Source organism: Nipponia nippon, unplaced genomic scaffold (genome assembly GCF_047370975.1).
Source record: "Nipponia nippon isolate SJK-2023a ecotype South Korea unplaced genomic scaffold, ASM4737097v1 scaffold_2, whole genome shotgun sequence".
Classification (NCBI taxonomy): domain Eukaryota; kingdom Metazoa; phylum Chordata; class Aves; order Pelecaniformes; family Threskiornithidae; genus Nipponia; species Nipponia nippon.
In genome coordinates this window covers 1843781-1867569 of record NW_028262336.1, presented here as the reverse complement: position 1 = coordinate 1867569, position 23789 = coordinate 1843781, and the positions used below count along the sequence as shown (strand labels likewise).

The window sequence follows — 23789 nt, the reverse complement described above, 5'->3', positions numbered from 1 at the left end:
CGCTCGTGCTGTAATAACACCTGCCCATTGCAGGCTTAAACCCAGATATTTAGCCTACACGTGACATCATTTTCCTCCTCCTGGGTCCAACGAACTCAATTCCTGCTACACAGCAGTAAGAGCCCAATCGCGTACAGCTTTATTACGAAGCATTTCCACTGGGAAGCACGGAGGTTTAGCGGTGACCAGTAAGCCATTCACCCGGCAGTTTTTAGGACTGGGTTTTATGGCGTTCAAATGGACGGAAGCGCTGGGACGGCACGGCAGTGCCTGTCTCGGCTGCCTCACCGGGCAAGCGGAAAAAGAAAGACGGTAATCTGTCGCCAGAACCCTTCTTCAGGGGCTACGTAAAATGCATTAAATGCACATGGAAATTTATATTCGTAAAAATGTAAATATTACAAAGACATGGGTATAGATTAGATTTATGTCACACGATATGACTCTACTCATCTCTCCAACTTGTTAAGAACCTGGAAGCCATAGTCACGTCCTACTTGATGAAACCGTAATTACTAATGGACTGGTAAGTTACTTTGCTGATTATACCTTGTTAGGTATTTGCAACAGCAACATAGACCGGTTTGAATGAAAGAAAACGCACGGCTTCGTAAGCACCAGCAGAAGCAGCAGAACCAGGAGCGAAAAGGACAGTCTGTACATCACGGGCACCGTCCCCAGAACATCAAACCCCAGCAGTGAAACTGCAGAACACGCTGTTTATCTCGAGATCAAAAGGCCTGCACTCGGATAACTCAAACCGCAGCAGGAATGACTCATCAGACCCTGCATCCTAACAGCAGGAGGATGGCGACAAGGTTGCAGCCTATTACATACACCATTCCCCTTCCCCTAACCCAAGAGGAGAACAGACCACATACATATATTTTAAGCATATATTTAAATGAGGAAAAAACAGACAAGACACGGCAACGTGGCCTAAGATCTATGGAGGCTAGAGACAGAAATATTCTCAGGTATAGAAAAACCTCATAACAACTGCTGATCCCTAAAAGGCCTGAAAGATCTGTCCAAAAACTTCCTCGTCATCGCCATTCAAGAACCCTAGGTATGTGAAGAGAACTGGGTAGCAGTGTCCCTTTCTCCTTGAGTCCAGACAACTTGGACGTGTCTTGGTACCTGTGAGAATGAGTGAGTTAAACTTATGAGAAAATGAGAGTAGGTAAAAGTCAGCTAGCTCAATGACTCTATAAACAAATATCACCTTCCCCTTCCGTAAGACCTAGCACTGAATTTTATTACTCTCATTTCCTAACACCAGCAGCTGAGACATAAGCTTCATATTTGTGAATTATATCCAGTTCAGACAAGGTTCTGACAGACAACATGACATTTAGATTCTGCAAAATCCGAGATTCAAAAAAAGAAAGGCAGTATGTTGCGAGACCTTACATGGGCTAAGAAGGTACTTACAGGGCAGCGTAAGTCACTGCACACATCTCTGGAGCAAAGAGGAAAAAGGAAGGAAAGATTTCGAAATGGGGTATCTCAAAGGCACATCAGTTGCTCACACTAGCATTTAATACTTGGGATTGCAAGTCAAATAAAGTAGATGCAATCCTTGTGGGTTTTTGGGGTTAAAAAACACAAAACGAGGATGTGCCTAGGCTCCTTGGGCAAATACCTCTGAGGAGGTATCAAAATACTGTATCAAGTGTCAAGGTAGAAGGTACCAAGAACTTTTCACAAAATTGTTGTTGCAAGAGGAGATACATCCAGCTTACAGTCCTACGGGGCCACACCAAAGCCACAGAAAATGTTTGCGACTCCTCTTTTCTTCCACAAATCTGTCTTGCAATAGGAATTGTCTTTAAGTGTTCAAGTTTACCTATCAGCCTGTTAGAACAAAGCTAAACAGAAATACAACACAGAAGTGTATCTTTTTTCTCTTATTAACATAATGTAATTTTTTTTCTTTTAAAAAAATAAATTAAAAGGTAAAGACAAAACATAACTGCTGAGAAAACCCGACCTAAATGGATTCTTCCATCATATATTTCATTTAGTACTCTCTGGAAAATCAACTGGTAGCAATAACATTAATTAGCCTGACTGCTACGTGCACATCACTGATATTTTTATTACTCTGAATAAAGGTACCCACTACTGGCATATACCCACCGCTAGAACGACAGGTATAGAAACAGAAAATAAACCCGCCACTAGAACGATGCTATATTGCAGCTATATCCTGTATTTCTTCAACAGTGTATTTATGTATGTATTTATGTAGATTTATTTTACCTATTTCACACCCCTCATGACTTAGAACGCTGTACAGATTAACAGAAAACCTAACTAGAACTGAGCCAAAAAAGTCTGAAGAGGGAAAAAAAAAAAATGTTAAAAGGAAGGGGGGTGGGAAGAAAACCCAGAAAGGTCAGAGTCAAGAGTTACACGTATCTCGGCAAACGAAGAATTCTGAAATAATTCTCAGAAACTATCTGGAGAAATGGAGAAAGTACTTTGTACAAGATAAGATGCATCCAACTGAAGGTCACAGCAAAGACGAAAAGGGCAGCTTTCCTAGAAGCTGAAAGAAGAAAAGTTATGCTTTGGTACTCTTCCCCTTGTCTCAGTCCTTCCAGTACTGAAGTATATAACAAGCTAAACACAATGCTCTTGGGAAATGACTTTCTGAGGGGGACACAAAAGCTTTGCCTCCCCTGAACACAACAGTGGGACTCCAGTCAGTACCAGTATGGTGGACTCCGGCACGAGTCCTCCGGTGAACGGAGATGCAGCCTGTGAAGGCATCGCCCTTCCTTAGCTGGCTTCTGACGCAGGATACGACCTCTGCAGCAGAAGCTGAAGAAACATTTCCGTCTAAGCCTCAGCTGTTCCAGCTCATACGTCCAGCGTTTCAGTGCGTGCGTACCTTTACTGCAACTTCTTAAATTTCTGCAGATAGATTCCCTGGAGAGTAATCTATCAGGGACACAACAGACAGTTTCCCATCACTCCATCCTGGTTTGTGGCAGGAAAACCAGAATTAGGGCTTCTTGCTTTCTCGTCCCTACAAAACTTTTCAAGACAGGTTTACAAATACTTGTTGCATTGGAGATATCTTAGTAACATCACCAGAACATGTGTATCTGCACTTGGAAGCTTATTTGCTCCAAAAAAACCCCTAAACCCCTCCAAAAAAACCCCACCACCAAATTCCAGGAAATAAGTTTGTGGCTAATGAGCAGCACAGAAAAATTAAAGGCTCTATAAAGCTGTATTTCTTTTTATCCTAAGAACTTCAGTCTCAGCCTGTAATCCTAAACTTTAGTCCCAAATGTATTATCTTTCAAAATTCATTTAAATAGTATGTTGGAGCTCCATTAAACTTCTGCTAAGTTAAAGTTTTGGCTGTATGTTTATTCTCAGTGATCAGGATTATTCTCTTCCCAAGAGCTGCTAATTCTAAGCATTATTATTACAACTGACAAAAAAAGCCCCTAAAGAATCCAGTGATATGCCAAATTAGACTACTTTTACCAAAGCAGCAGGAGCCATCGGTTAGGACTAGAACAAAGCAATAGAAAAAACTATTCCAGAACAACAATGTACAATTGTCTTTTGAATAAAGAATAGGTGAATATTTGTATTTGCTCACTTTCTTTTTTCTGAATGCATCACTAAACTTAAATTTGTCTGAGGAACTTATCTCATCAATCCACGTGTCAGTCTCAGAATGTGTCACTATTCACCCCAAGGTATCAGACTCTTGGGAGAGAATTTTGGCCTTAGCCATCAGATCAGACAACTCTCTTCACAGTCACTGCAAGGGCAGCTGCATTCCTCTCCCTCGGCCACCAGACTCAAAGGCAGAAGCAAATTCTCAGTTTGCAAGCCAGAACATGTTCCACTGGATATTTACAGCCAACCACTGAAATCCCCGAAACCTGTCAATGATGTCAAACAGGACAGAAATAGATCATCTTGCTTGTTTTTCCTAAATAAACTTGCATTCATAAAAGAAACAGGAACAGAAACCTTGAAGAAAAAGAATTCTCTTTTATTACACCCACTATGAAAGCACTAAACCACTCAGCTTTTCTTGGAAGAGCCACTTCAAGAAAAGTAATCATATTTGTCTCTCTTTCTTCGAGTTTTATCTCTCCGCTTACATTGTCAGCAACAAAAGCAATTTTTTCTTTTCATTCCAAAGCTTTTTTTTTTTAAAGCAAACAAACAAGAGACACATTGGTAACAGCAGGATCTATAGGGAGGTTCATCATGCCATTTCGCATGCCACTAAGTAGAAGAACGATGGTTGTAAACATCAGTCCCCAGCACCAGGTGAAGGAGCTCAGGTTTAACCACCACAAACAGGCATTACTTCTGCATTACCTTACAGTAATCCACTTACCAGATGGTTTGCACAACAAAACCAGGAACAAAATCAAAATGAGGAAGCTATTTTCAGCCTCATTCTTTATTACTGAAGATTTTTATTGACTGACAGAGGTAAGGATAGGCATCAGATTTGGTAGGAAGCTGCTTTCAGAAAGTACCATTAAAATCGAGCTGCGTGACTTCAGAGACGGCGACGGGCAAAAATTAGTTTCAGGAGATCTCAAGTCTAAATAATCCCTCTACGTTGCATGTTTTCAAGCAATGCTGTTCATGCCCTACAGAATAATTTTTCTGATCTCCAACTCAGCAAAAAAAAAAATAAGAGCTTTAATTAGGAATGAATAAAATAAGAATACTTACGCTGACCCCATCGGCCTGTTCTTGGATTCAAATAGTTTGGATAAAGTCCATTAGGACGATCCATTTTTTGAAGTAACTTCCGAATGTGCATGACCTAAATTAAATCAAGAATCAGGATCACCACTAACAGAGTTCATCTGCCCTCTGCACATAGTTAAATCCAATCTTTTTTCTTTTTCCTTTCGTAGTAAGTTTTCTTAACCTGAACCCAGAAGCTTTCTTGAGGGCTTCCTGCAGATTAGTACGTTTTTGCTTTTAAAGGACTGCTCACATAAACATGTTTAAAAATTACGATTCTTAAATGTATGCTGAAACAAATAAGAAAACTTGTGTTGTCATAAATTACTACTTCAAAAAGTCACCTGTTTGGTAACAGAAATACAAGTATGAAAAAAATTATCTGCTACCAAGAATGCAAATAGAATGCAATATAGAGAGTACTTCCCCTTTAATACAATTTATGATGAAGCAGGCTAAAAGACATTTGTATGATAAAAAACTGGACTTGAGACCCACCTTGTTGTAGTACACAGGGTCCCCTGTCAAATAGCTGAGGTGGACGAATTCCATGTGCAGAGTACCAAACTCAGCGAGGATGCTGCTGCCAGCAGAAGCCCAGCCCCAGTTGCGACCCACACCACTGAAGTCCAACAAACGTGCATGAAAAAGGGAGAAGAGAACAAAAAAATGCAGAATTACCGTGCACAACACTCGTAACAGCCACCACAGCAAATTAAACAAGTAACAGCAAAATATTAACCCGTACTTAGGATTACAGAGTTGTGGTTTGATTGATCGGTTCGTTCATTGGTTGGGTCTTTTTGGAAAAAAAGATACCATAACCTCATCAACCAAAAGTCCTGGGATTAAAAGATATAATATCTTGATGTCACGGAAATAGAGTGTCCTAACACCGGGCCCAGTCTCGATTGCTGTTTATTCATTGCACGTTCCTAAGAACAAGAACCAAAAGCAATTATCGGGCAGACGAGCATACTGCCGAAGGTGGCAGCATGCGCTTCCTTGTTCTGCCCAGCATCTGCTGCGTTCCCTGTGCTCATGAGGGATGTGCTTCGGGTCAGTATCAGACACAAGTCATAACTCCTAAATTACCCCTGGTTTAATCTAACTCGGGACTTTTCACCACCTTCCAGGAACGGGTCTTTTAATTTCTGAAGACAACTACATTTTCCTGGAGATCACTTCGATCTTCTTCTCATAAAAGATTTCAGTTATCAGCAAGACTACAACCAATTAGAAATGTCTTCCTACTTATTTTTTAAATTATAAATTAGAAAGAGGAAAGGTAAAGGAAAAATGTTGGTTACGGAGCAGTATTTGTAGCTCTGACTTGAGCCACAACACCACCTTTTAAAGTACAGTAACCGCTGTTTACAGTGTAGAGAGACAAAATTCATAGCTTGCCTCCCTGGTTTTTTTGTACACCTCTCATGAAAAGAGAAAATTAAGTGTTTCATTACGAATACAAAAGCTAATAAAACACAAGTTGATAATTTTCCAAATATTTCTTTCAGGCCTTGTCTTTTACTGCACGTCAGCCTCATGATGAGCGTTCTCAGATACGCCAGCCACTCTGCCTTCTGCCGCAGGTTCTGTACGCTAGCAAGAGACCGACGCGCTAAACGCATAACCAACAGCGGCACGCAGGAGCTTTCTGGCACTCCAATCCTTTCCCCTCCACCTACTGCAAATCCTCCTCCCTGGTTCTGCCGTCCTGACCGTGCTCTGATACCCGACCTATGCGATCGGCCTCCGTGTTTTACTGATAAGTAAGTATCCACGCATCTACCGCTTGCAGTTTCTTAAGCCTCGCCATCTAGGTTGCTCGAGCCAGCGAACCAGACTCCCGAGGAGTACGGCCACCGGGGCCATTCAAACATACTGGAATCACGGCACAGTCTTGGGCTAAACAATGTAAAAATAAAAAAACAACGTATGCACAGAGGAGCTTCAAGCCATCTGAAACCGCAGGAAGAACATGAGACTGAACAAACCATAATGCCACGCAGAACGCGCGCAGGGAAATTTAACGCAACAACAGGGGGTCAAATCAATGGGGAAAGCGCAGCACAGGCAAAGCAGAGAGGAGCAGGCACGGGGGGCCAGGCCCTGCGCCAACAGAGGGGCAAACCACAGCTCCACGGTCTTCACCCGGGAAGCGACAGCACATGAGGATCGTTTCCTGATCACAAAAAGGCACGCAGGGCTAATGCTCTCCAAGTAGGCCTAAATTTCTTCACAGTCTGACAAAACACAACAAATCTCTCTCCTAAAAGGAAAACAATTTAAACCAATTCAAAAACTCTGCTATTTACTATCCCGAACTGCTTAAGTGTACACGCGATCTAGACATCCATCCTAATTCAGCGACTGCTGAAGAACATAATAAAAATTTTTAAAATGCCTTGCATCAAAAAAGCTCTCAAAATCTGAGGGAAATCCCAGCGCTGAGCAAGCAGCACACAATAAATGAGGGAAGGCAATTCTCTTCCACAAGGCAACGCAGCCCATCTAAGTTCAGTGGCTACCCTGAACAGCCATCTCAAGGGGCCTCTCCATCTCCACGGACCGTAGCGGTCTTCAGCACGCTAGCCTTCACACCTAAGCTGAACTGTAAAATAAATTAATATCTTCAGAGTCCCATCATGAGTCTTCTGAAGGTAACATACAGCTCACACAGTACATAAAACCCAGGAAATTCAACCACGGCCTGCAAACAATTTTCTTTAATGACTAAAAGACCAATGATTAAGCTCTAGGGCAACACATGGCATGTTCCAACACTGAATTCTTATCGCAGAATCAGGAGAAAAAACATCATGGTCACAATTTGTTGCAGTTAATGAGGTAGAATGATCCGAACTCCATTAAAATTATTCTAAAGTGCCACGAATGCCAATTTGTCTGCATCTTCTATAGTTCCACTACTAAGGAAAACTGACGTATGCCATTACTAATTTAAAGTTGGAAGGAGGAGGAGAAACACTTCCCCACAAAAGAAAATGCATTACCTTTTCAGATTCACCATTGCCCATGGTATACCCGTAGGTGTGTTGAAGGCTGGAAGAAGTTTTCCTGCCAGTTGGACTGCTTTGATCTTGAAAACCTAAGACAGCAGGATCAATTGCAAAGAGTTACAAAGTCTGATTTATCTCCAAGAACTATAAAGACTGAAATTTCCTTGCCCCACCCACCTCTTTGTATTAGAAAAGCTTTACATTATAAAAAAATACATGAACTTATCATTTATTTTTCACTTCTTCGCTTTATAAATTTCATTAAGATTTGAACATGAAAAGAAAACTTGTAATTTTCATTTCTTTCCTTCCATGCTCTCCAGCAAGAGTGCTTAGGTTCCTATCAAAGAAGAATATAAATTCTCCTCCCACCTCCCTCCGCCAATATCAGGAATTTCAAGTGCTTTCTAAAGCAGTCTTTAAACTATACTTTGTCTCTTGATTTTTAGCTCCAAAATACAACTCCCCCACCCCCCACACAAGTATTTTAACTTTTACAAATTCCCAATCTCTTTTTAACGAGAGATATATATTGTGCAGACAGAATTCCTATTCTTTTACGAACGTTGTCTATGCAAAACCATATATACGCAGTTTCCTGTAGCTTATCCTCATTGATAATGCATAAGAAAAATAATTATAGGCTTAATCTTCCCTCTCGAGTCTAATTACTCACAGAAATTGCTGACAGGACAAAATCTCTTTTATTTCTAGTGTTGTTCCTACTTACTTTTGGAACATAAATCCGTAATAGCCTTATTCAGAGCCTAATGTTTATCAGTTAAATAAGCAACTGGGAGAAAGCTCCTTCTAAGCCTACGGGAAGCATCTTTTCCAAGAAGGCATATTTGGTAGATCGCCATGACGTAAAACTGTTTTTACCAGCTAGGTGCTAGAATACATTTTAATTAACTCATTGTCAGTACTCACTACATTTGTGCAAAAGTATCTTCTTAATTTGGAGATAACACTATTCATCGGTTTGAAGCACTGCACAAACATGCAACAAAGAGCTACCATGCCCTCAAATAACTTGGGCAACGTGGACATAGTAAACATTATCATCACCTACCTGACCAATACCTCTGTACTCAAGAGAAATAAGAGAATAGAAGGACTACAAGACAGCTCTGCTGGGTGTATAAAAAGGATTTCTCCCTTTTGTAAAGTCTATGGGAGGAAAAGAGAAGAGATGCTTGCTGGAGAAGCAAGCTGAAAAGTAGCTGAAAAACAAGCAATCAAGAACATCCTCATTTTTCACATGAAGGTGGGAAAAGATCAATATCTTAATATTTGAGGAGATGACTAGTGAGACGTGGAATAAAACAGAAAAGAATATTAAAGATGACATCTAATTGTATTTGATGCAGTGGAGTATGGAGAGATAGAGGTGGATCTGAAAGCAATGAGCCAGGAAAGAACTTTTACAGAAGTACTCTAAGTGAATTGTAAGATGGGATATGTCTAAACTGAAAAAGAGGATAGCTCAGAATACGGTTTGATAAAGTTGTGAAGTAACAGAGGCAACGTGGCTAGAATGATTTTTAGCAAAGATACTGACAAGAGACAGTCTTTGAGAAAATGTGCAGAAATTTAGCAGTAAAATTCAGATAACGCTCTGACCCTGAATGAAGACCAAGCCAAACCAGGAAGGCATAGTATAAATAAGAGATGCAATACAGATGGGGTCTACGGTAACTGGGGAAAAAGAAACCCTGAAGAGAACTAAAAGCTCTACCTTGGCCCAGTTACATATAAATTACCTGATTTGCATCTATAAATACATGTCAAAAATTCATGCTGAACTTTTAGATTTTTTAAGTAGTAGATGGGTCAAGACCAGACAGAACTGTCTATAGGGAGGCATCTACAGGGAGTTCCTCTACAGCACAGACAAGCTTCAACACCTAATCCAGAACAGAACGAAGACTTGCAATTAAACGGTCCATAGTTCAGACGGACATTTGTGGCATGAATTTGTTTAGCTTCAGCTTTTGCATCCTGCACCCTCTGAAAGCGCTACGCGTTATTGTCTTACTCATTAATAAAAGATATTGAAGCATTAGGGTAAGAATATTCAATGGGAGAACATCCCTAGAAACATCCTCACTATGAGAATACTCTTAATGGCTAACTATTTACATACTACTGTCCAGCTTTTAATTAATTTGAAACGTCCTATGATGATTTGGGGGACAAACTATAGTATTGGAAGCAGTTTTTAGTAAGAGCGCATGAAGTAAAGGTTGAGCTGATCTAAACGTGCATGAACCTAGACAAGGACAGTTAAAGCAAGGCAGTCGCTGTGCCAGCCGTTTCAGCGTGTGAGCAAACCAGAGCGTCGGGGTGGCAGCAGTGACCGCTAGGTCAGAGAGCCGTGTTAGAATAGACCAGGCTATTTCAGTTGGAAGGGACCTGCAACGATCATCTAGTCCAACTGTCAACGTTAGCGGTAACGGCGAAAACTTGCTGTGATTAGAGGCACCCTCCTCTCACCTCTGTTGGGTTGAGGACTCTACGTACCACCGATTTAGCATCAGAAGGTAAAACTCCACCTCTCTATATCCCTCTCATCCAAGACTGACTCCAAGGAAACGCTTAAAAAAATGGCCAAAGACACACCGTTACTTTCTGTTACTGCCACCTCAGTCCTCTCTCACTGCTGCTTCTGGATACCCAAACCATCTAGGGCACGATACAGCGTTCACCTATGCAGACCGGAGTGAGAACCGAGACACAGCTGCACAGGTTTTTATCCGAGCAAAGTGACCAGACGAGCGTATTTGGAGAGATGCAGGGAAAAGAAAGAAATATAATGAGCAGTGCTGGATGAGATGCCTTTTATGGCAGACTGCAGATGTGACCGGAGTGCTCTGCTGAGCTCATTAAAGTGACTTCTTTTAATAAGTTTCAGACTTACTTTAAGAGCAACAGTAAATGCCTCAGGCTCTAGCTTTTAAATAATGTGCTGACATCAGACAACATGGTTACTTATCATATAGTAAGTATTTTTATTTTTATTTTTTTTAAAACAGGTTGAACTGATAGATTCTATTTCAGCCTTGGCAGTTCCCTGTTGGCAGGCAATGCATTTCAAGAAATATACAGGCAAGAACAACAGAGAGGAACAAAGAAATGAATGGAAGCCTCGAAAATCGAGCTCATTAGGAAACAGTGAAAGAATTCAGGTTATTTAGTCCAGAGAAAAGATGTCCAAGAGAGGACAAGATAATGACTTTTCAGTATATAAAAGGCTAATACAAGGAAAAGGAAATAATGATTTTTTTCCGTGGACATGGAGAATATAAAACGGAGCAAGGAAAACTAAGTTAGTTATTAGGAAAAAGTTGGTGGTAAGGATAACTAATAATGAAACATGACTGTGACTGCTGCATAATCATCACCACGGCTTCTAAAAACACGCTGCACGACATCCGCGACCACGAAGACTGGTGTGATTTGACTCTGCCAGGGAACAGAAGAAGAACAGAAGCACACAGCTCCCTCACCGCTCTTCCAGCCACACTGCCAGTTAATCAAATGCCTCGTGCACATTCCATACACGTAAGAGGAAAGCGTTTTGTCTCTCCTGGGGCCTTGCACCTACTCCGTAGACCCAGACAGCACCTTTGTAACTGGTGCCTAAATCACGGAGACCACCCGTCCCCAAGTTTCTTTGCTAGCACAAGCTCCAAAGTACAGGACCCTGTAGTGGACAGGGAGTCACAGAAACCACAAAGACAACAGCTCTCAAAGAAGTGCTGCTCCTGCAGGGTAACTCAAATCTTTTTCCAACTGTGCATTCAGACTTACATTAACTACAGAATTTAGCACGTAGTGGCCTTAAGATGTGGAGGAAACTGATGAGAGTCATCTTAAAGTAAAGACCCCATAACAGCTCTAGCAAGACATCTTATTTTTAAGATGCAAAAATACTGTTCTAGGTAAACATGTGTATTAATCGCAGGGCAGCTGTTCTGTCCATTCTCAAAATATGGACATTTTTTCAGAAAAGTTTCAGAAGCCACCATAGACTTGGACAGGTATTTCCATTTTACACGGCAAAAATCTAATACACTAAGCCCATTGATTTACATGGCCTTTGGCAGGCTAATGCTTCTTTCTGCAAAAGCGGTAAAGCAATGGAAGGACTTTTTCCCCCTACCAAGTAGAAATCAGGCTGTTTACAGCTAGAAGGAGAGAGAGTAAAAATTAGCAAAAAAAGCAAAGCCTAAACCCCAAATCGGGTAAGTGGATCCCTCATTAAGATGAAAACATCCATCAGTATCTACAAACTAGTGTGCACAGCAGACCAGCTGTGAGCCTGAATCATTTTCATCCATTAAATTGATGCTTAACATATCAAACCTGCCACCCACTCCACAATATGAAAGCTTGCTCCTGAGCCTATAAATCCAAGTAAGGCCAAAACATTCAGCAGAAAAAGGCCTTAAAGATTAAGAAGATTCTTCAAAAGCCTTATTGATGTATCCAGTGACTGAACTGAGATGCATGGCTGCAACACTTAGAAGACTATATTATGCTAACACGGTTGTAAGGTGTTCCCTTCCAGCACCATGAACGGCAAACAGCCTCAAATGGCCTCCGTTCCCAACTCTGAGGAGGATGATATACATTTTATACAAATAAAGAATCTCTTTCGTTTATGTGCACGGATCAGTCTTTGAGTCATTCCTCTTAAACAGTAATAAATACCAGACTTCTGCTTAATCTGATAGTTATTAACTAGTGAGTATCCACGGTCATGCAACGTGGCTGGTTCCGTAGGTTTGATAACTTTTGATCCTCGAGAAAACATCAGACAAAACAGATATAGTGCACAAGTTCACCGAAATGTAGTACTCTCACCGTCAGTGCTACTCTTACTACCAAATCCTGCACACGTTTCCTGTGAACACCAAGCACGAAGATGACGAGGCAGACCTATCTAGATTAAAAAAACCAGAGCATCTGACAGCAATACTAGACTCAGACCCTTGAGGAAAATATTTGCTATTTCCTGGCCCAATCTAGAATAGTTATCTTTCTACCCTCAGAGTTCAATCTGCGGTAGTGAACTCTTCGCCACCCGTTTGTGGCTAACCACCCGTTGAAAGCTCAACTTGTCAGATAGGACTTTCTGCATGAGTAGAGACAGAGGCTCGTGGTGTGATTTACCACTGAAAATCAAGATAAGCAGCATTGCCACAAAAAAACCCCAGCTTAATAAGCATTGCTGTTTTGTTGCCTATTTGTATATAAGCGTTACTGCATAGAATCATAAAATTGTTAAGGTTGGAAAAGACCTTTAAGATCATCGAGTCCAACTGTTAACCTATCACTGCCAAGCCCACCACTAAACCATGTCCTCGAGCACCACGTCTACCTGTCTTTTAAATCCCTCCAGGGATGGGGACTCAGCCCCTGCCCTGGGCAGCCTGGGCCAGGGCCTGACAGCCCTTTCGGTGAAGAAGTTTTTCCTAATATCCAACCTAAACCTCCCCTGGAGCAGCTTGAGGCTGTTTCCTCTCGTCCTATCATAGGAAGATGTCCGCGTACCAAGCTCTAAGTTCCAGCACACTTTCCCCCTTGAAGATCGGGAAGTCCTGGCTTTTACAGTGTCCTAGGACATTCCCCACTGCAAGTGGGGGCCATCCCGCTACCAAGAAATGAAGAAATGACTCCCTCTGTACCTATTTGCTTCTAACAAATCCCATGGATTTAATTGCAAAGGCATCTTGTGACACAAGGGAGATGCAGTAAGATTCTGGTAACGTTTCAGCTACTATAGTATGAACTGAGAGTGGGAGAGCACTTCAGCTATGTTTTATAGATGTTTGACAGCGATGATGGAAGAGGTTATGTCACATCTAGATTGGTCCTGGAGAATGTAAATCCACGTTCGCGTGAGATTTAGCAAGGCAGCTACAAACTACACCAGCTCTAGTAGTGAAACGATGTAGAATTACATAAATACAACAGCACCTCTTCAGCACTGTAGGTCTCTTGAGTCATAGCAGATGTTCAAGGAAGGAAGGAATATTTGCAGACACTGTAAAGACAATGCCGTAGCTAAGGTACTTTTGCTGTCTTTGGTGAGCTGCAATGATTACCAAGGTACTTGATGAACAACACTTAGCCTTTCTAAAAGACTGAAAGTCTTTAAACAAGAGAAGATTTATCCTCCAAGGGGATGCTCTGCGAATTTATATTACTTTCTCTATGACAGGAAAAAAAAATAGGGAAATGAAAAATCTAAACCCATCTCAGCAGTCTAAGATCAGAGTTAAAAGAACAGGCATCAACTTGAATCTGGACTATGGTGTCAACTTAAAATGGCGATGGTGTCAGTTGGCTCTGCTTTCTTTACTTCCTCCCTTCAGATATTTGCACGCATTGATCAGATGCCCCCCAGGCCTTCTTTTCTCCAGGACGAACAGTCCCAGCTCTCTCAACCTTTCCTCAGACGAGAGGTGCTCCAGTCCCTTAACCATCTTTGTGGCCCTTTGCTGGACTCTCTCCAGTAGGCCCACGTGTCTCTCTTACTGGGGAGCCCAGAACTGGACACAGCACTCCATGTGTGGCTGCACCAGTGCTGAATAAAAGGGAAGGATCATCTTTCTTGACCTGCTGGCCAGATGAATAGCTCTAAGTTCCAACACATTTTCCCCCTTGAAGATCAGGAAGTCCTGGCTTTTACAGTGTCCTAGGACATTCCCCACTGCAAGTGGGGGCCATCCCACTACCAAGAAATGAAGAAATGACTCCCTCTGTACTTATTTGCTTCTAATAAATTCCTCCTAATGCAGCCCGGGACACCATTCACTTTCTTTGCAGCAAGGGCACTTTGCTGGCTCGTGGTCAACTTGGTGCCCACTGCTTTTCTGCGGAGCTGCTTTCCAGTTGGTTGGCCTCCAGCATATACTGGTGCATGGGGTTGTTCTTCCCCAGGTGAAGGGCTCTGCACTTCCCCTCGTTGAAGTGCACGAGGTCCCTGACAGCCCGGCTCTCCGGCCTGCTGCGGTCCCTCTGGGCGGCAGCACGATGCCCTGGCGCATCAGCCGCCCCTCCCAGCTCTGTGTCATCAGCAAACTCGCTGAGGGTGCACTCTACCTCATCATCCAGATCATTAATGGAGATGCTGAGCAGGATCGGACCCAGTATTGATGCCTGGGGTACACCACTAGTTACTGGCCTCCAACTACATTTTGCACCACCGATCAGCACCCTCTGGGCCCGGCCATTCAGTCAGTTTTCTGGCCACCTCGCTGTACGCTCATCCAGCCTTTTAAACTACTACACTTCTGTAAGGCATGCCGCTGTTACACACAGAAGATTTACACAGGCAGAGAGAAAGAAACCAGGCTTAATTCCTTAATTTTAACAGTCTCCAAAATTTTAAAGTGCTGCCAAATTCATCCTGCTGGAAATCCAGGAGCATTTACTTCTGTTCACGCAACTGTTGCTGCAGAGTCCTCCTGTGCTACGAGAATTCTGGTGTCTCAACAACAGGATAAAGCAGATAGTACTTTATCCATAAATATTATATAACTTGCTGATTTATTCATTTCACAAGTCAATAAATGCTTCATGAAATGTTCCTTCTTTAAAAAAAAAAAAAAAAAGAAACCATACCAAAAAAAAAACCAACCCCACATTACCAATTCAGCAAATTCAGAAAGTCAACATTTATGAATATTTATGACTGCCTCCTCCTGCACCCATTCTGATCCAGGCCTCCCTTCCCTTTAAAGGTTTCTAAAGTCAAACCATGTTTTTTTTTTTTGTTTGTTTGTTTTACACTGAAAGAAAAATGCCTTTGTAAAGAGATTTTCTGAAACTCCCTTAGTTTTCAAACCAGGCAGACTAGGCTGACATTTTCTTTAGCCAGTAACACCGCACATGAGACTTCTAGAAACGCTTTTATAAGAGAAACTCACACTGGATCCCTCCCTGAAAGATATGCTTTTGGTGACCATTTGGAAGAAGGTGGGAAGGCAAGAAAGGCTGTCCAGTTTCAGACGATGCATGGAATTAGGTAACGTAACAGTTGCCTCTGATCTAAAAATCACAGCTACACAAGCCTAGCTATCCTTAGTACCTCTGTCTGAAGATTCACGGATTCAGCGTGTAAAAAAATATCTAACGCAGCGTATCAGAATTATCCCGATTTCAAGGAAAAAGCCGCAACTGCGCTCTGCATTCTGCTTCTGAAACAAAAAGCTGAGCAGAGCCCACAGGCCTGTACGGGCCCACTCACACACCCGAGCCTCCACATCTCCGCTTTCCTGGAGGCTCTAGACTGTGGTGAAACAAAAAGAAAGGTCTTTTTTTTTTTTTTTTTTTTTTTTAATACCGAATACAGGGACAGGTAAAACACTGGCAAAAGAGATGGCAAGAAACTACCCCATTCTATCAACGAATATGGATGGACTAGACAGCCTAGGAGCTATCCTAGTGGTAGTTCCTAAGTTAGAGCTGCACTGAAAAGCATTAAAATGCCCGCCTGATCATACCGTTCAGCTACAAGCTCCAGTCTACAAATGAGCAGAAAAATAAGCACAGAAAAATACTTAAACTGCATCAGTTAAATGCAGATAAGACAGATATTATCTGGTTGACTACAACTTTCCCTATTTACATTTTACAAATTAGCAATTATACGTTCAAACGCTGCTTCTTAGATATCAGATAATAAACGCTATGGTGGTTTTCTACCACCAGCAGGGAAAGATTTGCTAACAGAATTCTTAAGTGATACTATTTTTACCTTTTACTGAAGTTTTCCAAAGCTGCTTTCCTGGACAACAGACGTGAGGAATCTAGTTACTGTTGACTGAGGCATCTTAGGATCTAATGGAATATTCATTGGTTTCACACTATTGATATTTTTGAAAAAATCCACAAGAAAGTTTGTGCATATATTAGCCTACTAGAAATACTTGACGTTTTTGCTCTAGAAGATCTAAACCTAAAAATTTGGCATGCACTGGACAACCAGCTAATCACATTTAAACTACCTGGCACCGGCTAATATTACCGCAATGAAACGGCGTAATTTCCATTCACTTCAATAGCCGTATCAGCTTCCTTGGCATGGGTTTCACGCGCATCTGAGTAGAAAAGTTACATGTTCTCCATTTTTAAATGGCCTTCAAATCTGAGGCGCTTTCCACCAGTCAGCCAACATCACCGATCACTCAAAATTCAGCATAAATGCGATGAAAATCTGGCATATACATGCCTCCTTGATCTGATCGTTCCAGGAAGATACAATACACTTTCTCATCCCGCCTAACTGAGCCAAAAACCACGGCAGTTTTGAGTTCGTTTTCTGTTATTATTATTAGAAAGTTGCTTTCAGCCCAGGCAATTTTTGTGCTTTATCTTTCCTTCTTTTCGTCTCTCTGACTGCTTCACTGGAAGTTTCCCTGCACAAGCAATATTAACCTGCCAGATTAGTTACCTTTGGGAAGAAATTGTCTCAGGACTAGAAGCAACAATCTTGAATTTGCACAACATACGAATGGCAATCACTCAGGCCTAAGCATGCTCCAAGGACGTAAGCGGGCTTTTAAAAGATTCTCCTTTCAGATGATTTCTTCGTGCTGAGAGCGCTACTGCAGCGCAGGGACCAGATGTGAGAGCACAGACAACGTCTGGCTTCGGGCTTAAGTATTCTCCCACCAGTTGCCGGCAGCAAGAAAGGAGATTGATTTAGAAAGCCTGGGAAAAGGGAATGGAGAAAGAGAAGGAGAAAATCTGAACGGCCGTGAGGAAACCAAAGAAAAGAGCCATCGGGGGACAGAAGATCAGGATGGAGCTTCGCCAGCAGGGAAGCAAAATTGGTAAGGGATAAGGTGCCAGGGAGAAGGTGTTGAAAGGAGAGAGCAGGAATAGGAGCCGGAGGGAAGAAACAAAAGGCATCAGGAGGAAGGAGAGGGCACGAATGGAGGGCTAAAGCAGACAAGACATAAGAAGGGACCACGGAGTGCCAAGAGTGTTGTTTTAAGGAACGGGAGTATGAGGAACATCTTGGGGCATCTGACAGGGGAAGGACGCCGCCTCATCTCCAGAACACACTCTTCGGACCTAGAACTGACCCTAATATATCAGCCTCTCGTCACGCCTTTGTAGCCAAACACACCCAGGCAAAGCAAATGGTAAAAATGAATCTTGGTGGGTTTTTTTAATTAATCAGCTTTTCTTGGTATTTTGCTACTACCAGTTGTTCTACTGAGTTGAGTAACAGACTGCATGATGTTCCTGAAGGTCCCAACCCAGGCGATGATGCTGGGGTTTTTAAGAAGGAAAATGGGTGTTAGGAACCCTAGAGCAATGGTTCTGAAGCCAAGTAATTAAGCTGTTTCTGCTCTACTTACAAGTCTTATGAGAATTCTTTTCATGCAATAAAAATTATCTGCCTTCTCTGATTATTAATCTCGTTTGACACTGGCTTTTTTTGGAAACACCTGCTCCTAATGCGTTCTCCACTCATGTCAAATATCTCCTTAATTTCCCATATATTTCTCTCTTCCATGTCATCTTTTCTGTCCTTCAGCTCTGTGCTTACATCGTATCAATTTCTACTTTCTCTCTCAGTTATTCCTGTCTCCTGTTTCTCTTGAATGCGCTGCCAAGCTTTCTATTTTAAATTAATCTTGATTTCCCCTTTAGACTGTGCCAGAAATGACTCAGTCCCCTTTAGACTGTATTTGCCTTTACAAAAAAGTTAAACAGAGATGAAATTACATACTGTTTCACAGTACGTGCGCTCATCATACACACAGCCTCCCTCCTCCCCTTGGTATGATGTAACAGGTTACAATGCAAAAATCAGACAGGCTAGAAAAAATAACTTTAAAAAAAAAATCACATTGCTTTTACCGCTTCAAAAACATATCCTTTACACAACGTCAGATGCAAAATACGCTTCATTACATTGTACCTCATGCAAGTGAGAAAATGGTGTTTTGTGGGTTTTTTGGGTTTTTTATTTTTTTTTTTCCAAATGGATGAACTAGCTTGTTTTCACAGATTTACAGACATATTTAGCTTATCTTCAGTTAATATATATATTAGGACCAAGTTCTGACAGAAAATTAGTAGGCAAACAAAAGCTATGAGCAACGAATTAGTAAGCACCAAATCTTCATAGCTGCATAAATTCTGCAAGGCACTTGAAAAACCAGACATTGATTTTGAAAAATGGTAAGATAAATACCCTAAACTCCTGCAGCATAGTTTATAGATCCTAGGGCCAGAAATAAGACAAACATTTTCTTCTTTTATGCCACACAAACAAAAAAAAAATCAAAAAGGCTCAACAAAGCAACAATTTGATCTTCGGTCTAAAATAAAGCATAATTACCAAGCCACCTTTGTGTTCCTGTCCGTAAGCAGCATTTAAGCGAAACGTTCCTTTCAGAGACGCATCTGGACCAAGCCATACGCAGCACACTGACTGTTGGGGTGCCCAGGACCCATAACTATCAGTCCTCCATCTTTTTGTGATTTTTCTACGCTTCTGCTGTTTTTACGCATCCTTTTAAGAACACGATTACCAAGACAGTGACGGCGTACCAACAGTAACCGTTTATTAATGTCTTCAACAGAAATAAATTCCTCCTCGGATTCAAACCCCCTATTTATAAATCCAAATGCTCACAGGTCTTTTGCCCAGGATTTCATACCAAAACTTCAAACTGAGCTGCTCGCCTTTTGTGAGTTCCACGTCTCTTGAAGCCACAGCTACTCAAAACGTATTCCCTTGTTCTGTTCCCACGTTGGTCTGGCCAACACGGGTTGCTGGTTTTTTTCTTATGAATTACAGCCTGCATCTACACCTTTGGCAGCATTAAAATGTTCATTTATACAGGCCACATTGATCAATTAATTACATTTCTCCAGAGTTTTCTATTTACTTGGCATTTCAACGTGAGCAAATCTACAGTCAGCTATAAATTCTTATGGGAATATTTTTATTGTCAAATCACTACACTACTGACGATCTCTTCCATTAACTGAATTTCTGGGACGGGGAGGAGGAGTGACATCAGACTAACTGCCTCACAGGTACCTAGGTCACCTTAAATGACCTTTTCTGAACATGGACATAGTTGTGTTCTTTTGGTTTAGGCACTTATCTGCAATTTTATATTTTGGATTAAAAAAATAGAATGTTAACAGGCTAATTTCTTTAAAGATCTGTCAGCTGATTGTCCGGTTCATAACTGGTAATACAGTACTACTGCAGACAGCTTAGCATCCTCTTGATTCCTACCAGACTAGGAGAGCTCACCGTCTTTATCATGCGATAGGTGAACACATCATTAGAGGCAACACGACTTTTGCTAGTGTTTTTGCTAGTTTTTAGCGGGTTTGCTTAGCAGTTCTTTGTCGCATTTGTGGCATTTATTTCATTTTTCTCTCACAGTACCTGTTCTTGTCTAAACAGTTTTAATATTCAAACTCCTTTTTAAGAGGGAAACATAATAGTTAGCACTGAATAATAACAAGTTTCAAAGGGCAAAACCAGCCAAAGACACCTGGTTTTAAAGTGCTATCATGTTTGGAGTTGTGTTTTGGTTTTGTTTTAAAGTGGAAAAAAAAAAAATCCTACTGGAAGAACTATGTTTTCAGCTGACAAAGAAGAATGCCATGCTTCCTTTCCAGATCAGATCAAGCATGAAAACCCTCCATGCAGACACTAACGCAGGAGGAATAGACACAGGAAAAATCGGTGGGTAGAAATTAGTGCGTTACTGTGTCAAGAATAATGACCAATAAATGAATGTCTGGAAAAATAACAGGTCAGATACTGTGCTTGCTGTCACTGGTGCCCATCAGCGTCAGTACGACTGTTACGCCACTGAAGAGGGAGCCAAAAACGAGTAGACGTGGTCATCAGGAGATGCGTGGCATGTCAGCGGTTACAAACGAGCCATTCCTTCTCAGCTTGTATAGCCCTCTGCAGGAACATGACCAAAGGGTGAGTTTTCAGAGGGCTATTACTGCCTAGTTATTGCATGTTCTATTGCTAAAACAGCTTGTCCTTTATTTCCACCTGTTTAAAGCATGTTATACCAACAGGCAAACCTCTTTCCGATCAGAGTTAGAGGAAACCAAATTGCAACGAAGTCAGTCGTCCCGTCCTGTCTTCCTCTTTGGGTGCCGTGCGGTACCAAGATGCAGCAATAAATTGGGCTCAGTGTCATCTGCCAGTCAAGAAAACGCTTGGTACAAGCCTGGCAAACAGAAACCGCACAAGGAGTACAATCTGCACGGCAGCGAGCAGCGGCAATGCCCAATGTGTTACAATGCTTTACGACTCAAGAAAATAAAAAGATTTTTTTCAGGCTGTGCCCTGTCAGAGACCAGCGAGCTGCCACGACCACTCAGGAATAAGCAGCTCATCTCCTGGCAAACCGAAATCTCGTCTTTATGGGCTAGGACGTACGTAATGCCGTTATCTCTTCCGAGATTTTAAACCTTTGAAAACTGAATTGAGATAAGCCCCTTCAGAGGTACAGTCAAGACTTCTGTGAAACCAGTTCACAAAATATACTGTCTTGCTTACTGAAGACCTATACTTTATATATTTAGGTCAGTTATCGGGGATTTCCATTGGCATCTATAACAATTTTACTAAGGAGTCTTCCTGAACAGAAGAGATGCTGCCCGTCAGCTTCCAGGAAAGGATTAGTTTGATTATCTGTTAATAGAGTATCAAGTACTTAACAGCCCTCGCTCTCGATTTTAAATGACAGATTTCGGGCTGGATTTATCCATGTGAATTATATTATTATCTTGCCCAGAAAGATATGTCATTTTGATGGTGTTTATAAAGATGAGAAAGACAATCATGGAAAGGAACTACTTTATATCTAAGGCTGGCAAAGGTAAACACAGTAAACCATTAGTCTTTTTTTCATATGGCAAATACCATAAATAACTTTGCTCAACAAAAATAAAGCAATAAGCTATCCTTTTTATTGTATTAATAAATCAGCGGCAGACAAGAACGCTTTGTCACAATGGTGTAAGTGCCCTCCTGCCACTACCACACAACAGCCGTGGGAATAACGCTCACTTTGTTTTCCTTACTTGAGGCCGTTTCTCAAGCATAGCCATGCACGCCGCCCAACAACTGACCCTCGAGCCGTCTCTGGGCTTCTATCGCTCCACACGGTATCGCTAGCGGGAATGTTTTATTTGCCGCTACCAGTCACCCCGGGAGTTTTAATGATTTGTGAAGCTCCACTTCATGAGAAAACCCAAGCAGCCAACAGGTTCCTTGTGCCCTCACTCCACAGACAAATGCTCTTCACACCAGATAAGATGCTTAGTTACTCCAAAGGCAAGATGGGGTTGCTCCTGCACACCTTACAAATCTCTTTATGGACTGCTAGCAAACGAGCTCTAGGCAAAGCATGCAAGTATCACTCACTAATCCTAATCCTCAGTCACTTGGCTTTCTTTACAACCCAGAACATACTGAAGAACTGGAAACGACCCCCAAATCCTGCTGCAAACAGCTGCCACTGAACTTTTGTGGGGAGGAACCCAGAAGCCATGGGCTCAATGGTTGGTTTTATTACAGACCTCCTCTAAGACGCTAGTCAAGACAGTTCAATCTGACTTCTCCGAGACCAGCACTAGCAATGGCATTCCTTCTTCTGGTTCATCTTGCTTCAGAAAACGTGCTGAATTTTCAGAAGCGTTAAGGACTCTAATCTGTCACTGAGGACCATAGGCTCTCAGAGCGCTACCTGCTGAGAAAAGGTACAGTCACCCTTCTCTTCACTGAAGCACCCCAAATCCAGTGAAAGCCTCCAGCATTCTCTCCGTAAGTCTGTCCACTACTCAATTACCGATGTCTGAAATTAGCATGAGAACATACTCTCACAAGAATACTGTAAACTTTCGTGAATGAACATTTATGGGCCACAAAAATGATCCGAGGGCTGGAGCACCTCTGCTAGGAGGACAGGCTGAGAGAGCGGGGGGTGTTCAGCCTGGAGGAGAGGAGACTGCGGGAAGACCTCATTGCAGCCCTTCAGTGCTTAAAGGGGGCTGATAAGACGGGGACAGACTTTTTAGCAGGGCCAATAGCGACAGGACAAGGGGGAATGGTTTTAAACTAAAAGAGGGGTGATTCAGACTGGATATAAGGAAGAAATTTTTTACAACGAGGGTGGTGAGACACTGGCACAGGTTGCCCAGAGAGGTGGGAGATGCCCCATCCTTGGAAACATTCAAGGCCAGGCTGAATGGGGCTCTGAGCAACCTGATCTGGTTGAAGATGTCCCTGCCAACTGCAGGGGGGATGGACTGGATGGCCTTGAAAGGTCCCTTCCATCACAAAGCATTCTGTGATTCCATGGTTATGTATCATTTTACAGAAAAGATTAAGAACAGAAGGTTCATCCTGGGTGCGTACGGAGGTAGGTGTCAGACACACCCGCCACGGATCCTGCACAGAAGGCCCGAGTGATGACTAGCTCTTCCCTGGTGATCTGCCCTCCAGCTGGGCTTGCGCTTCATGCATTTGCAGGACGGAGCAATACTCCCTAAGCGTTCTGTGATCTACCGACCGTCTCGGATCTGGATCGGAGGAGTGGCAGCAGGCAGAACACACACGTCTTTGGGGGAAACCCATACTCAAAACCACCACCTCAGAAGATGCATCTTAAATGTCTCTTCCAACCTGAACGACTCTATGATTCTAGAGCCCACGGTACATTAAAAAAACCCACAGAGCAAGCATATCAAAACAAGCAATGACTTCTGAGGATCAGAAGAAAAACAGGCTTACCCACTGAAACGAGCACTAAAGACAAAATAGGACAAAAACATGTAAATAAAGCCCTGATCTATACAGAAAGACACAAGATTATGCCAAACATTAACTACAAAAAGTGATGTCGTGTTTAAAATCATTCAAATCAAAATTTCAGTTAAATACGGTCTCACCTGCCCTGAGTTATTCAGGCTGAAAAAAAAAAAAAAATCAAGCTTCCC

General features: G+C 42.0%; 1 protein-coding gene across 2 annotated transcripts in view; it reads right to left on the bottom strand.

The window, feature by feature from the left end:
- The window catches only part of MAN1A2 (mannosidase alpha class 1A member 2), a 139599-nt gene that overhangs the window by 41761 nt on the left and 74049 nt on the right, over positions 1 to 23789 (bottom strand). For both annotated transcript variants that reach the window (XR_015704951.1, XM_009460543.2), the window contains exons 6-8: positions 7761 to 7855; positions 5245 to 5368; positions 4729 to 4822 (exon numbers count right to left, since the gene is read on the bottom strand). Coding sequence is in view for 1 of the 2 variants with exons in the window: in XM_009460543.2 (XP_009458818.2) it covers positions 4729 to 4822; positions 5245 to 5368; positions 7761 to 7855 (313 nt within the window). In the remaining variant the exon portion in view is untranslated. The remainder of the gene's footprint in view (positions 1 to 4728; positions 4823 to 5244; positions 5369 to 7760; positions 7856 to 23789) is intronic.